We start from the raw sequence: 14766 nt of genomic DNA, 5'->3' as shown, positions 1-14766 counted from the left end.
TCGAGGCTTGAGCGGCACATGCACCCACGTCCAAACCAAATCTGAGAACCTCCCCCCCCCCCCTCCTCCGGCCGCTAATTTTTTTTTCCCAAACAGGTTTGCCAATGCTAATATTTCCGGTCATCTGATTGGCTGATATGCTACGTCTTTAGCACGTCATGACGTAACCGTTAGGGTAAGTGATAGGGTTATAGAAATCATGCAGAATCACCTTTCATTAACCCATCGTTGGCTCAATCAGTAAGATCAGCGTAATTCAATTTTAGAGTTGTGGGTTCAAGTCTCAGTTTAATCAGTTGTTTTGCCTTTATAAATAGTGAGGCAAAGCAATTATACAAGATCAAAGTCTGATTGTTTGTGACCTAGCTCTTTCCAAGCTGCTAATGACGTAGAACATATCAGCCATTGAGAAGAACGGAAATATAAGAAATTGCAAACCTGTTTGGGAATAAAAATTTCGCAGCCCGGGCACACCGATGGGCAAAGTGTCAGTAGTGCATTACCCTCTCCGCAATATCCTAGACTGAAAAGGCTTATGAAAATGTGCAAAGAATTCCTCCCCCCACCCCCCCCCCCCCCCCGGCCACTCTTCAGCAGAAGAAAATATCTACGTGAAGCTAAAAGCAGTTGATTTGATGAAACAGCTCACTATAGCATCAATAATATTTTAAGGTATTGATTTTTAAGATCGAATCAACGTTTTAATAGACTAAACACCGGCCCCTATATGGTCTACATTGGATTCCGTCCTCCTTCTCCCGATCCTCTATCTGGTAATTATTTTCTTTTTTTCCTAAATAATATTATTGTTGGGCAAATAATGGCCATACTGCGTTTTTGAATGTGTTTATACAATGTCATCCTACAAAAATATAAGAATACTTTAGTTGAACATTTAGCTTTTGAGGGGTTTGAGGCCTACTGTAGGCCTAAGTAAATCTTTTGTTTCTTTTTCTTGTTTTTTTTAACGGCAGTCTGTAATTTACTATCGTTCCGTGTTCGCATGTGCTTATTGTAAAAAGCAAGTCACCATACTTAATTGTAACTTCTCACAAAAGTTGCACATCGATTTCATCATGCACAATGAATAAAATTAAGGGTCAAACTCGATCGTGGTCTAATGTCAATAATATCAGTCCTATAGCAATCATATCAGCAAGGCGGGCCGGCCGGGTTATTCTAATACTACTAGGTAAATATTTACACATCGCATTTATGACCGTATTGGGTTTCTTGCAAGTCATCATAAAACATCACAAGCTTGTGAAGTCACTGGTGATTCTTGTAAAAAAAATGTAGGGCCTATATTACCAGTAGCGGATCCGGCTTGGGACGGGTAGGGGGGGGGGGGGGGGGCTGGGTGGGGGCGTAGGCACATTATGAACTTGCATATCTTAACACAAAATACACAAACACACACACACAAAAATAGTGGCTCCTCTTTTTTTTTCTTTATCTCCTGTTCAGCTTATCTTCTCTTTTATAATATATATATATATATATATATATATATATATATATATATATATATATATATATATATATATTTTTTTTGGGGGGGGGGGTGAACCTTGTGCCCCCCCCCATCTCGCCCTGCATGGATCCATAAATGTAGCCTTTTTGGCATATTCAACATATTTGCAATATATCTAAACAAAGTTGAATCTTCTGTTGAACCATAGACCTATGGTTGAACAGTGTGTATCTTTGTTTTCCTTCTTTTTTACAGTCCGCTGAAAGATCCAAAACAATTACATTTGTATTTTGTTTACAAACAATAAACACCTTTCACATGTACACTGCAGCAGCAGTCAGAGCTCGTACATCTCTACACTATAAAACTCTTTCAACAATATTTCGCCCCATATCAATAGACTAATATTCTTCTCTAAATAACATTTCGAACGGCTAATGAAGCATACTACTAGTAATGATATTAGAAATTTGACTTCGTATCATCTGATGAAAATTCATGGTCACTTAAAATGATCCTTTTCAAAACATAATCCCTCGAAATTTAAAAATCATAAATACGAAGCTCTGAGTGGCGAAATTTTATTGAACCTTTAATCTGTTGATTTTTTGGGGGGAGGAGTTGTCTAGATTCCTTCCGACGGTGACATGTAGGCAACTGGGCGCGCCAGTACACACTCAATTTGTGTACATATGTGACGTGCGTGTATATTACGCACACGTACTACGTATACACTGGATTTACCCGTAAATTTCCATATCAATTCATTCACGAATACAAACACTAGCGAGTGAGGTTGTAATTGTACGACAAAATTGGGACACAAATTTGCAGCAAAGTGCTTTACTCGACTTATCTATTTTAATATCTGTTGAATGAATCAGGATGCTAGCATTACGAAAATGGTTTTATAAACCCAAGGTAAGATTTGAACCAACGTACCGGTAATTAATTATGAATGTCTGTGATGTGAAAATGAATCAAGATCAAATTTAATTTCAAGTGAGTGAACGACAATGCATGTGCATGATGCAGTGAGATGAGCTGAGCTGAGCTAGCTGGGGAAACAATAACATGACGTTGTTTGACCCTTTATTGTAATGTACGGACAAGATTATCCATATATTCCAGATAGCTCACAGTCATACATGTACATTTATTTTAGGGATATTTTTTTTGCTTCACCAAATAGACTTGAACTTGAAGTTGAAGGAGGAAAGTGTCATCGTTGAAACTGAAACTGAGTGAAACTTTGTTTTTAAACTCCTCCAAGCAGATGGATTATTCTGTCGAGGAGTCAACACAAGAAACTTGCTTGTAATATTTAGATTTATTGTCAAATGTATTGAATGAGTCTCATTTAATCTAGATCTAGATCTAGATCTAGCCTACTGACGTTATTAATTGACTAAACTCTAGCCTAGGCCTAGAGCCTAGTAGAGCGTCTAGACCTAGTTACTGCCAGGGCCAGGATGTGTTTCACAACATTCAGATCATATAGACTAAGTTGGATTTAAACATTATTGAGAGCCATTTGTAGCCTTCAAATAAAATATATTCAAAAGCAAAAATTCGAGAATTTTAGACTTTTCGTAATTTCCACATCAAGAACATGAAATCTTCTTGATAGACTAATATAAATTAATAGAAAATAGATCTAGTATGAATATGATTATGAATGATTTGAATAGTCTATAAAAAAATGTTATGCCTTTTAAAATAAGTTTTACAAAATATTTCTGAAGATGCTAATGGCTTTCCATAATTGTTAAGTCCAACTTAAGATACATGTAAGTCTAACTTAGGGATATGCTTACATAACTTAGGATCTTTGTGGTGTTTGTTTTGTTGGGGAGGGGGAGGGGGTGGCTTAGTGTGCAAGTGAATGGCAAGTTGGATGAAAATAGTAGCTGCCCAGAGTTTAATAAGTCCTGTGTTAAGTCATTCGTAAGTCCCAAAGTAATGCATAGATTTGAGATCAATCTTAAATTCTGTTTCTTAAAGGTTTAGCTCATGCGTAACTTCACTAAGTCATGCTTAAAATCTGGCCAGGCTGCTTCTTACATGTACTTCTAAGCCAGGTATTTGCACACTGTAGACTCTCATCACTGTCACAAAGTAGAGTAATAATACAAATACACCACTTACTACACATACATTGTAGGTACTGTACACTTGTAACATGAGCTAAATGATAAAGATTCATTGTAAGAACTAAGATCAGATGGTTCGGATGAAAAAATTTAACAAAATATTAAAAAATTTAGATAAAGTAAATTCTATTGTTACTCATTAGATCTACATGTAACAAGTTAAGCATTCTGTATCAGACTCGGTTGATGATTGATATGGCATCATTTGAATTTATTAATTAAATTTATGTTTATAGTCATACTACATCTACATGTTTATACTTTGTATTACAGTTGTAGAAAGTCTAGTGTTTGAGTCTAGTTTTAAGTGTATATGATAATTGTTATATTGTGAGAATCTCAATCATTTAGGCCTACACAATTGACAATTACCAAATACAGGCACATTATGTACACAAACATATCAGCAGCCTAAAGGCTTAAATTGTCAAATATGGCAAAAATGCAATTCTGTAGGATGTGCTCTGTGCATGATGTCAGTATTGGTAAAATTCCACTCCTTGTAGGTACCTACCGTTTGTTGACAAAAGCTTATCTATAGCAGTTTTCTTTTGGGAGGTCATGTGGCTAGTACAAAAGTGTTGGCATAGATCTATGCGGACTTATATTGTAGCTTCCTTTTCCTGTTTCACGAGCTAGGCTGTGGAGTAAAAGCCGGATTAAATTAAATGTACTTCTATTTCCTTCCAGATTGTTATTAAATATTTCATTTACAAATTGCAATACATTCCAGTATTTATTCACAGATTGTAGTCTTGACTAGGACTCTTGACTGGCCTGAAATTTATTGATATTAATTCTTTTCTACAATATCTTGTAATTTTGTTTATTCAATTATAGTTTACTGATCAAAACAACTCTCCATGCCAAATTTCGCATGATTCTTCCTTGTAGTGACATTGAGGACAAGTCTTTGCCAATTAAATTATATCTGCTTCATCAATTCTTCCTTTTAATTGATATGGTTCTTTTCTTATAAAAAGTTTGTCAATAAGGCAAATAACCTACATGTAACTAATAAAATAACAACAACAACCATTGCATATTCACTCACAGACCAACATGTACAGTATACAATGTATACCGTACATGTACAAATTGTACATGTGTACATGCTTCTCTATTTCAAAGTTGTTTCATGTACATGTATGTACATGTAACATGTACGTGCAGAAGTTACTGCGCTGGTACATGTAACTCCTTGATATAACCATGGACCTACTATAATATCATTAATTTGCATCAATACACCCCCAGGGTCCAGACTGTCTGTTGATATTAAATACGATAGAGTGCAGACACTGTGTCAATATATTCTACTTTAACGCATAAGCTCCTGATGCGTTTAAATCTACAACATAAAGTTAAATGAAAAGATGTGCTTTTAGTTTTTATTTAAAAGTACTTAAGTTTCTAGTGGTATGTTATTTCACAGTTTTGGCCATTGTGAATTTCTTTGTACACAAGTTATAAATACATACAATTGTACATCTAGTACCAACATGTATAAAAGGTAAACTAATTTGTTGAAAACTTGTGAAAGGCATGCATTGAGCACATGAAACATGTATAAATGTACAATATGGCTGACAGCTCTTTTGAACCATGAACTTGTAATATATTGGTAGCCTTGGCTTCAATCCCAGGAGATGACCTAATGGATAAAACTCTGAATGATCGTAGGAAAACAAAATCAGAGTTCTTGGTTCCTTGAATGGCAAGGCTGGGGTTCAAGGAAAGGGAGATAGTTTTTGACTGTATCAGCAGTATTCCATGAGTCACAGGAACAATGTTTCCGTAGAGTCCCGGTCGGTCCCCCATTATCAGTTGGCACTAGTGAAACTTTGCCAAGACGTTTAGAATTCAGTTTGAATCATCGCATCAAGGCTGTGAAGATACAATGCGCAATCTTGCGGTCATATTGCTACTTTGTTGCCATGTTTTGAATCTTATTCTCAAGACCATCAACTAATGCTTACTTGTGTTGATTTGTTTGTAAATGGAATATAATAAGGTATCAATATTGAAAGATTTTCAGAATGTTCAAGTCATGCACTTGTATACTTGCAGATTGCAGACATGTACATTACAAGTAGCTCCTACAGCATACATTGGGGATCTGATTTGTTTTGTTGGGTGAGGGGGGAGGGGGCAGGGGGCAGGGCAGAGGTGGTCAATTCATTTCCAAAATCGAGGGGATGAAGGAGTCATGTTATAATTTGAAGGGAAATACTAAATATGGGGAATTTAAGACAACTTGTCCACAGTTCTTTTAATGTCGAGCTAGAGCCTAAGAGCCCTGATATTGTGTGGGCTAAACGAAAAGGTGCTATGTACAGTCAGTGTACGCATGCATACACTTGCATGGAAGGGACAAGTATGCGCACAGTGTATTGGGTAGAGCATCTACTAGCTACAGTGTACATGCAAGTAATACATGTAGCAGTATTCATTTAATAACTGCAATACTTGGTTATTTTCTTCACCTACATGAATGCTTATCCTCCATTATGAATGCATAAAGCCCACCGCTACCTGGCTTTGTAATTACATGGTCCGTTGCCCCCGGAGGCTCGGTTAGACTGGCTTCATGGTGTTAGAGCTTATGTTGAACTCCGGTAATGAAATTTCATTTAGAGATAAAATTGAATTCTAAATTGTTTATGATGTTGTTTGGGTCAGCTAAATTAATTATAAACTGGTGGAATTTGATGGAAATTATTTACTCACATTAAATCTAACACGCCAGTTTCACATACTTGAAGATATGTAGATTTCCTAGTCTTTCTTTGGGTATTATCTAGCATGTAGCCATATACAGTACATGTAATACCTTTTCTACTACAACCATAAATATTGGGCAGATTTTACTTACCTGTTGAACAGTCATTCTTATATATTCTTTTCAATCTTTTGCTTGATTCAGTTAGATTTTATTTTCATTATTTACAACCAGAAAAATTAAAATACAATGAAGAGTCCAAGTTCTTGCAGATGTACAGGGTTGTATGATTTGGAGCCTTTTTTGTCTTGGAATTGCAGTATTCCATCCAAATCTGTTAGATTAATTAAATTTGCTTCTCCACGCCTTTTTTAAAAACCCAACTTCTGTATGTTTTAGTAGATTACCGTACTAATTGTAGCAACAGTGTGTTGACTACATGTAACTGTTTTGTGACTCAATTGAAAGTGGATATGATACATGTTTACGATGGCATGAGTAAATGTTTGAAGTCTGTCACCTTGCTAATTAATTTACTAATCTGTGTGGACTCTACTTGACAGAGAAATAACAAGATAATATCTGTGAACTAATTTGATTATAAATTGATCCGGATTCTGGCAGTACATAGTATGTACATGTACAACATATCATGCATATGACAGCATGGTGACCACTTGTCAGCTATCAGTACAATGATACTTTATGATTAAAACTTTGTACTCTTTGAAGGTCATTAAATATATTTTGCTTCTGCCATGAATCGTACATGTGCATGAAGGTCTGTGATTTATTGTCAGAACTTTGTTCATTACCGGTATTGACTTTTGTAAATATTGCCTCGGATACAAAGTCTCTTTCTAAGCACAAGGGCAAAAAGAGGAATAATGGTTATATTCATAATCACTATAATGCATGTAATTTTAAAACAATAAATACATAAATTGATGAAAAGAAAATTCTGCTGCAAAAATATACTGTGTGTGTGTGTGATTCCTTTCATTACATTCTACCATATGCACGTGATATTTCTGTGTAGGCTACATTGTTCACTGAATGTTTAATAGACAAATATAGAATGTTGATAGTAAATGCAGTTATTTTAACTTTTATGTGACCCACGTAAAGGATGGGCTTGACTTTCTCAATTCCCTGTTTCAATTGTTTCTGTTACAGTAGTATTCTGCACAGCATGTGTACCTCATAATAAGAATACAGGTTTGTACTTTGCAGACTAGAGTGAACTTGTAAATTATGAATGGCATCTGAATATTTGATAGAGAAAGGTCTAGCGAAGACAAGGGGGGGGGGGCTATTTTACAACTGCCCTGACTGAGGCTGAGGTCATGCTGGACTTTGATCAACTTAATAGTACACACACTTACAACAAAGGGAAATTTCCATCTCATTGTACATGTACACTGTAATCAACTAGACATCATCTGTTTGACGGTGAACTTGAACTTTGTTACGAGTGAAAGTCACTTTGTAAAAATCATGACATACGACTTATCTGTTTGTTGTTGGATGGAAATTGGATGATGATGATAAAAATTGTGTAGATGTAGAGAGAGATAAAGAGAGAGACAGAGAGAGGGAGAGAGAGAGGGAGACAGAATAGATAAAATAACATCAGACTGATTAACATGTTCAATACATACAGGCCTACATTCATGTGGTCTGTATTTGGCAAAATACTAAAGTACATGTACATGTTTCTCAGGACTGTATGATATTTTGAAGAGAAAGGGAGAGTGTTTGAAATGTACATGAATGTAGCCTCAAACCTTAATTGCTGAAATGAAATAGAAAGTTTGAAGCTAAATTGTGTTTGTTCAGTTTTTATAAAGAGAGGACCTCAATTTTTCTTTTAAGTGCCCTCACATGAATGTTTCAATTTTTAAGTTTATTTGTTTCACATTTCACGATTTTTGAAAACAAAATTAGACCATATAAATATGAAATATACTAAATGTGTCACATTATATAATTAATTCTTTGAAAAGACGTTGAAATTAATTGTATTGAATAGAAGGTTATACAGAGTGAAATGTGAGGAACCTGTTAAAAAGCTCACCTTGTAGATTATACACTGTATGTTCCCATAAATAAAACGAACATTTGATTGAAGTGGTTGTAATGGTGAAGGACGTTACAATAACAATAATAATATTGTTCATGTACATGTACTTCTTTTTAAGTGTGAAATATACATGACGCTTCGGCTCTTGAAAGCTACAAAAGAGCTCTTGTATTTAGAGCTCTTGTAAAAACACAATAAAATACATGTACATGTACATGTACATCAAAATGACTGTGAGAAAATCTCCCTTTGACAACGTGAAATCCCAAAAGAGATCACCTAAAGAGAAAAGTACAGCATTTTGTGCACAATACTTTTTTAATGTACGTATTCCTCCACCTTTTAATAGCATACATGTACATGTACATGTACATACAATCCTACATGCATATTTTCTCATTATTTTGTCCTACATTTAGTATATAATATTTTTCCTTTCATGTTTTACAGAAAAATGACTGTCAGCTACTAGCCCAGTTTTACTTCGCTGATGAAGAACTGAACGGTGTATCTCATGAGCTAGACAGCTTTGATGGGCGGCAGGATCCGGACCGATGCACCGTGCTCGTCAATCAGCTCAGGATATGCCAGGATAAAGTTCTCGGTCAGTATCTAATTAAGCACCTAAGTTTATTTCCTTGGAATTACATCTTGACTTATTAGGGATCCTACAGTATGGAGTGTCCCTGTAGGCTGTAGAAGAAATATTACATGTATAAGTGGGTAGTACATGTACCATACCATATGTACATTTATCTTGTCATACAGTTGCCATAATGCACCCCAACAAAAAAATAAATAAATAGTAAGTAAAAATAATTAATACACAGCTATAAAATAAAGTGTTATTTTTGAAGTAATAACGTCCTGTATTTAAATTTGATTTTTTGTTGTTGTTTTTTTTTGTTGATTTTGTTGATTTTTGTTGATTTTTTAAAATTAACTTTTTTAAATTAATTTGTTTAAATCAAACTTTATTTAATTTATTGAGATTCAATTTCATTTCATTTCATTTAGATAATGACTCAAATTCTTGAAAGGTGACTTTCTTTTGGCCAGGTTTAAACCCTGATTACATGTTGGTGCTTAGATATTATATAGTCCTCTGATTTATCAAGTGCCAAATGTAAAAACCTTCCCATCCTGAACAAATCACAATCAATTTACTTTAAAAAAAATTAATATATAATTTACGAGAACTATGACCATATGATTTTGTTTTTTAGTATGTGTACCTACACACAAACTTATTCACATGTGTGCATGCATGGACTGTATATTGTAAAGTCAATACAGTAAGGCATTTTTCCAGTTAAAAAAAAAATGCAGGTATTCTGTATTCAAAACATTCAAACACGAGCCACAGTAACTATTGTAGTCACAGACGCTAGACAGAATTACTATCAAGATTGGGCGGTGAAACCTTACAACTTAGAGTTTGTGTGTGTATTGGCTGCCTGCGCTTGCTTCAAGCTAAAAGCAGCCTCACATGTACAGTACATTCAGATCATAAACTGCGGTGTATAAAAAGAACCGCTCTTTGAGATGGCACAGTGTAGTAATAGATGAGAGTGGGCAGACAAACGAGACTGCGGATGATCAGAGTAGCTGTCTGTCCTCACACCCGCCCACGCCTTCTGTACAGCGCTCTACCGATTCCCAGAAAAAGAGATTTATAAACCCTAATAACCACTGCTCATTACGTATTTTCGCAAGGTGGGGGAAGGATGATTTTATTTCGGTACAAATGGATCCTGTATGGTTGTCTGTACAGTCTGTTACAGTGAAATTGATTACCGGTATGTTGGCCTCCATCATACTTGTGTGTGGGTGGAGTATGCTCTTGTACATTATATGTTGTAGCCTACATGTACAATGTAAATTGCATCTGTCTTGCATATTTTCGCAAGAAGAAATGAACATATTGTGTACAGAAATGTACATTTGAATATGTTGTACATACTGTACATGTATGTAAGCCCACCTCACTCTTCATGATCTGAATCCGATCCGATATTGGAAGAACTTGCAAGTTGCAATAAAAACATTCAAACTTCTAGGATCTTACAAATCGATGATCTGAATAGTCGTATGATGAATGAAATTGAAAGTTTAATGGTTTTCAAACTTTCTTGGAGGAGGAAAAGCTGAATCAAACAGTTTGGAATAGTTACATAGTCCATGCTTGCATGTATACATGTGGGCAGCATACGTGTATACTGTAAAATCTATCCCCACTAGGCTTAATCCCCACTGTGTTCAAAGGAACACAGAGAAAGTTTACAGAGGTGATTTATCTATTTAGGCCATCACTTGTCCAAAAGCTGAATTGTGCCCAACATGTGAGAGCCATGCTGGATCTGGAGTACCAGTACCTTTATTTTCTCAGAAAACGAGGGTTATTTGAAATCAGGATGAACTCACTTGAACCTTATTTCCACACCTTCTCATGTTTGTTTTTTCAGACTTAAGAATTTATGCCTGATATGACTAAATGATCTTCCTATGGATGCACATCTGGTGCTAGACCAAACAATCCAGCGATATGAAAAGGAAGTCATTTGAAGCCACTCACTTTCCGTCTACCCTAGAGCTCTCTGTCCCATTCTCTCCGTTTCTTTTGCTCTCTTCCTTTGACGCTATTGTATATCTTTTCTCTTCTGTGCATGCTGATATGTTTTAAAACCAGAAACTGGTATGTGTTCAGATTAGTGCTGTAACATCACGGATATCTCCAATTCCGTTTAACCGCCTGTCAAAACCGGACGGTTTTCGGTTAAATGATTTTTTTTTTTTTTGTTTTTTTTTTTGGCCGTGTGAAAAAGCAGGAAGGTGATTTAACTGAAGGCGCCGATTTGTGCTTGTGAACTAGTCACAAATAATAGTAACAATGTCTTTTTAGAATAATGTGTAAGATCATTAATGTAAATTAAAAACAGTAGAGGACCTAGGATAGAACCTTGTGGTACACCATGTGTTAAACTTTGGATGAATATATATATTGAGATCTAACCCTGTAAGTTGGGGCTCTGATCGGATCGGAAGATCGGAGCGACACCCTCGCACCTTTGATCGGTATCGGATCGGAAGAGCGACAAAAAAAATCGGCTGATTTTTTTTTTTTTTTTTTTTAAATGACGAATTTTTCAAGTTTTTGGCTATCAAATGCTCAAAAAAAGTTATAATGTATGCATTATAATCCAAGGTGGCGGCCCGCATGTTTTGCCTCTGCTCTTAGACCAATATTATTAATTTCAAAGTCATGAAAAGGCACTAAATATCAACAAACATGGTCTACAACAACTCCAAATGACAAAATAATCCCAGCCATGAACTTTTTTGGAGCATTTGATAGCCAAAAACTTGAAAATTTTCGTCCTTAAAAAAAAACAAAAAACCTACATTATAATCCAAGATGGCGGCCCGCATGTTTTGCCTCTGCTCTTAGACCAATATTAATAATTTCAAAGTCATGAAAAGGCACTAAATATCAACAATCATTGTCTACAACAACTCCAAATGACAAAATAATCCCAGCCATGAACTTTTTTTGAGCATTTGACAGCCAAAAACTTGAAAATTTTCGTCATTAAAAAAAAAAAAAAAAAAAAAAATTGCCGATTTTTTTCCGATCATTTTAATTGATCGGCGATCGGAAATTTTTCCCCGATCACCCCTGATCGGATCGGTATCGGCGGCCGATCCGATGATCGTTTACAGGGTTGTTGAGATCTATTACAAAGATTACTTTCAAACCAAGATGACAGACAAATTGGAGTGTTGTTCTAGTTTCCAAGTGGTAAGTCATCACACCGATTACTGAGCTGGGAGATAATGCCAGGCATAGTGCCAGGTGGAGGGGCATAAATCGAAACTTTAAAAAAAAAATTAAAAAAAAAAAAAAAAAAAAAATATAAAAAAAACGGGAAAACGAAACCGTCCAATTGAAAACAGAATCCGCCATGGGCGGTCGGATACCGGACGGTTAAACGTTTGACTACAGCACTAGTTCAGATTTGTGAAAACTTTGATCATGCTGTGAAATGAATGAATCACAGCTCACTAAAATTAATACATGTATGTACAGTTGTATAATTTATCTGTGCACACTTAACTATTCTCTTTCTTTCTCACTTTCGTTTTAAAGTTTCTCTCCTCCCCCTTTCACTTACTTCTATTTATCCCACCCTCTTTTTTTCCTTTATTGTTCCCTCAAATTTGTTTTTTCTTTCACTTATTTTCTCATTCTCTCCCTCTTTCTCTTTCCCATTCTCTTTCTTCTTTCCCATTCTCTTTCTTCTTTCCCATTCTCTTTCTTCTTTTTCTAGTTTTTCTCGCCCATGCACTCTCTCTTTCTATCTTGTTCCTTTCTCCTTTCTTTCTTCCTCTCTCGAACACCTTTGTCTCTCCAAACACCCATGTTCCTGTAGATGATACTTTAGGGGGCAATAATATGTACACTTCAAGCGAACATCACTCATTTTTATCACACTCTGGAGTTTTGTTTAAAAGTTGCACAGCAACTATCCATAAACATGCCAAAAAACCATCTCTCTATCGTTTTTTTATTTAAATGTCGGCAGAAACTTGGCCAGTTTTTTTTCTTTCTTCTTCTCTGGTATAAAGCTTTCTTTCAAAACACTGTTGAAATATTCCGGTTTTTGCTCACACGACTCTCATCACTTTTGTGCTATCATGTCTGGAGCGGGGACAAGCGGCGCACGCACACACAAAAATGCAATCAGCAAACACCAAACTGTTTTTTAAATGGGTGTTTCCAGTGGTGTAAATGGGCCTAAGCTTTCTTTCTCTTTGGATTAATGGAAAGGGTTGGGTAAAAAAAAAGATTCCCAGGGATTTCTGAGAGAGTAAACTTTGATCACGAAGCCAGAGCATGGAAAGTGGAAAAAAATTGGACTACTACAGGAAACGGGGTCAAGAAACGCAGGAAGCTTCACTCGCGCATTGATGGATTTACCAAATTAACGATAAGTAATAATGACTAGAATGGTGCATGTAGGAAAAAGTTTGAGAGTTAATTATTTTATTCTACAAGAATTTGTACTAAATCAAAATCATCTGTACAATGCTTGGTATAATAATGAATTATAAATAATAGAGTTAGAGTTGGGTTATGCACATGGATTTGTGATACGGTTAATCAACTTGGCGTGATAGTCTGTAGAGACCAGTGCACACTGTCTCTTTATTCGTATCACTACACTTTATGCGCACTACTCAACAAAAATTCAGAATGACCAAACACCAATGATTTTAATGGTTTTTTTTTCCAGTTTCCAGTAGTCTTAATGGTAGTCTAAATGGCAATCATAAAAATTGATGAACTTTCAAAATGGTGTATGGGCTGTGTAAATAGGCGCCATGTGTGAAAGATCTGTGGATATTTTTGGATCATTTGTACAAGTGCCAACTCTGAAGTGGCTTATCGTGTTGGTCGTAATTATGTCTTGACTTAATTATTATCCTTGTTTACCGTATACCCTTGTTAGGGAGAATTTACCCCCGGTATTTTTAAGTCTAACTCATCCACGCAACATACTATTCTAGAACACTAAAGTCGATCAGGTGTTGTACAAGTATGTGTACCGGTATAGAAAATCAATGAATAAATTTCCATTTGCGAAATGACAATATGATGTAGGGATTACAAGTAAGTTTCATAGTCGACTGATTATTCCTTGAGGGGTATAAGAGAGTCCTTTGGGATTATTTCTAAAAACAGCATCTTTTGTGAAAAGCTCCTCTTACCTTACATAAATTATGTAATCAACCCTGACAAGTAATTCAGGAATCCAGAAAGGGGGGGGGGGGGAGAGATCATGACGTCAAGATTAGATAACCAAGATCAATCAAAGATCAATAACCAAACAGCCATTGAAGGAGAATCGGAAATGCCTGTACAAATAGAGAGTTGTCCGGGTGTCAATTCTGGAGGAAGAGTGTGCCTGTCTGCATGGTGCGCAGGAAGGACGGGGTCCTCCTCTTAATATCCTCTGGATATCCAGAGATATCATCAAGAGTCCATCGCTTGCTGCTTATCACCGGTAACAGACGCGTGGATCTCTGATAGCCTTCTCAGGGTTCAGACTACCGGGTACCGGTAGATACTTGAGGGCCTTGTGCCCAGGGTTCGGCTCCAAGATGAGCGGTAGTGACCTGTTTTTTTCTAAGATTAAGTTTCGATTTGGAAGTTCTTACCGGTACTTAATGACTTTTAATTTCAAATCCCTGGGAATATGTCAACCTAATATTTGAATTGCGTAAGATCAAGATATATTTTGAAAGATGTGCTGTGTGTTATTTATAAAAAGAA

At 35.9% G+C, this 14766-nt stretch overlaps 1 protein-coding gene across 2 annotated transcripts in view; it reads left to right on the top strand.

Annotated features, from left to right (window-relative positions):
- The first annotated feature begins 2221 nt into the window (after positions 1-2221).
- LOC115918867 (lateral signaling target protein 2 homolog) overlaps positions 2222-14766 on the top strand; it is a 34393-nt gene continuing 21848 nt past the window's right edge. For both annotated transcript variants that reach the window (XM_030992832.1, XM_030992840.1), the window contains exons 1-2: positions 2222-2395; positions 8883-9036. In XM_030992832.1, the coding sequence (XP_030848692.1) occupies positions 2360-2395; positions 8883-9036 (190 nt within the window). In that variant the 5' untranslated portion in view covers positions 2222-2359. The remainder of the gene's footprint in view (positions 2396-8882; positions 9037-14766) is intronic.

This window comes from Strongylocentrotus purpuratus, unplaced genomic scaffold (assembly GCF_000002235.5).
Source record: "Strongylocentrotus purpuratus isolate Spur 01 unplaced genomic scaffold, Spur_5.0 spur5_contig_847, whole genome shotgun sequence".
Lineage (NCBI taxonomy): Eukaryota > Metazoa > Echinodermata > Echinoidea > Camarodonta > Strongylocentrotidae > Strongylocentrotus > Strongylocentrotus purpuratus.
Note: the sequence above shows the minus strand (reverse complement) of the source record. Positions and strands in the feature narration are given on the sequence as shown.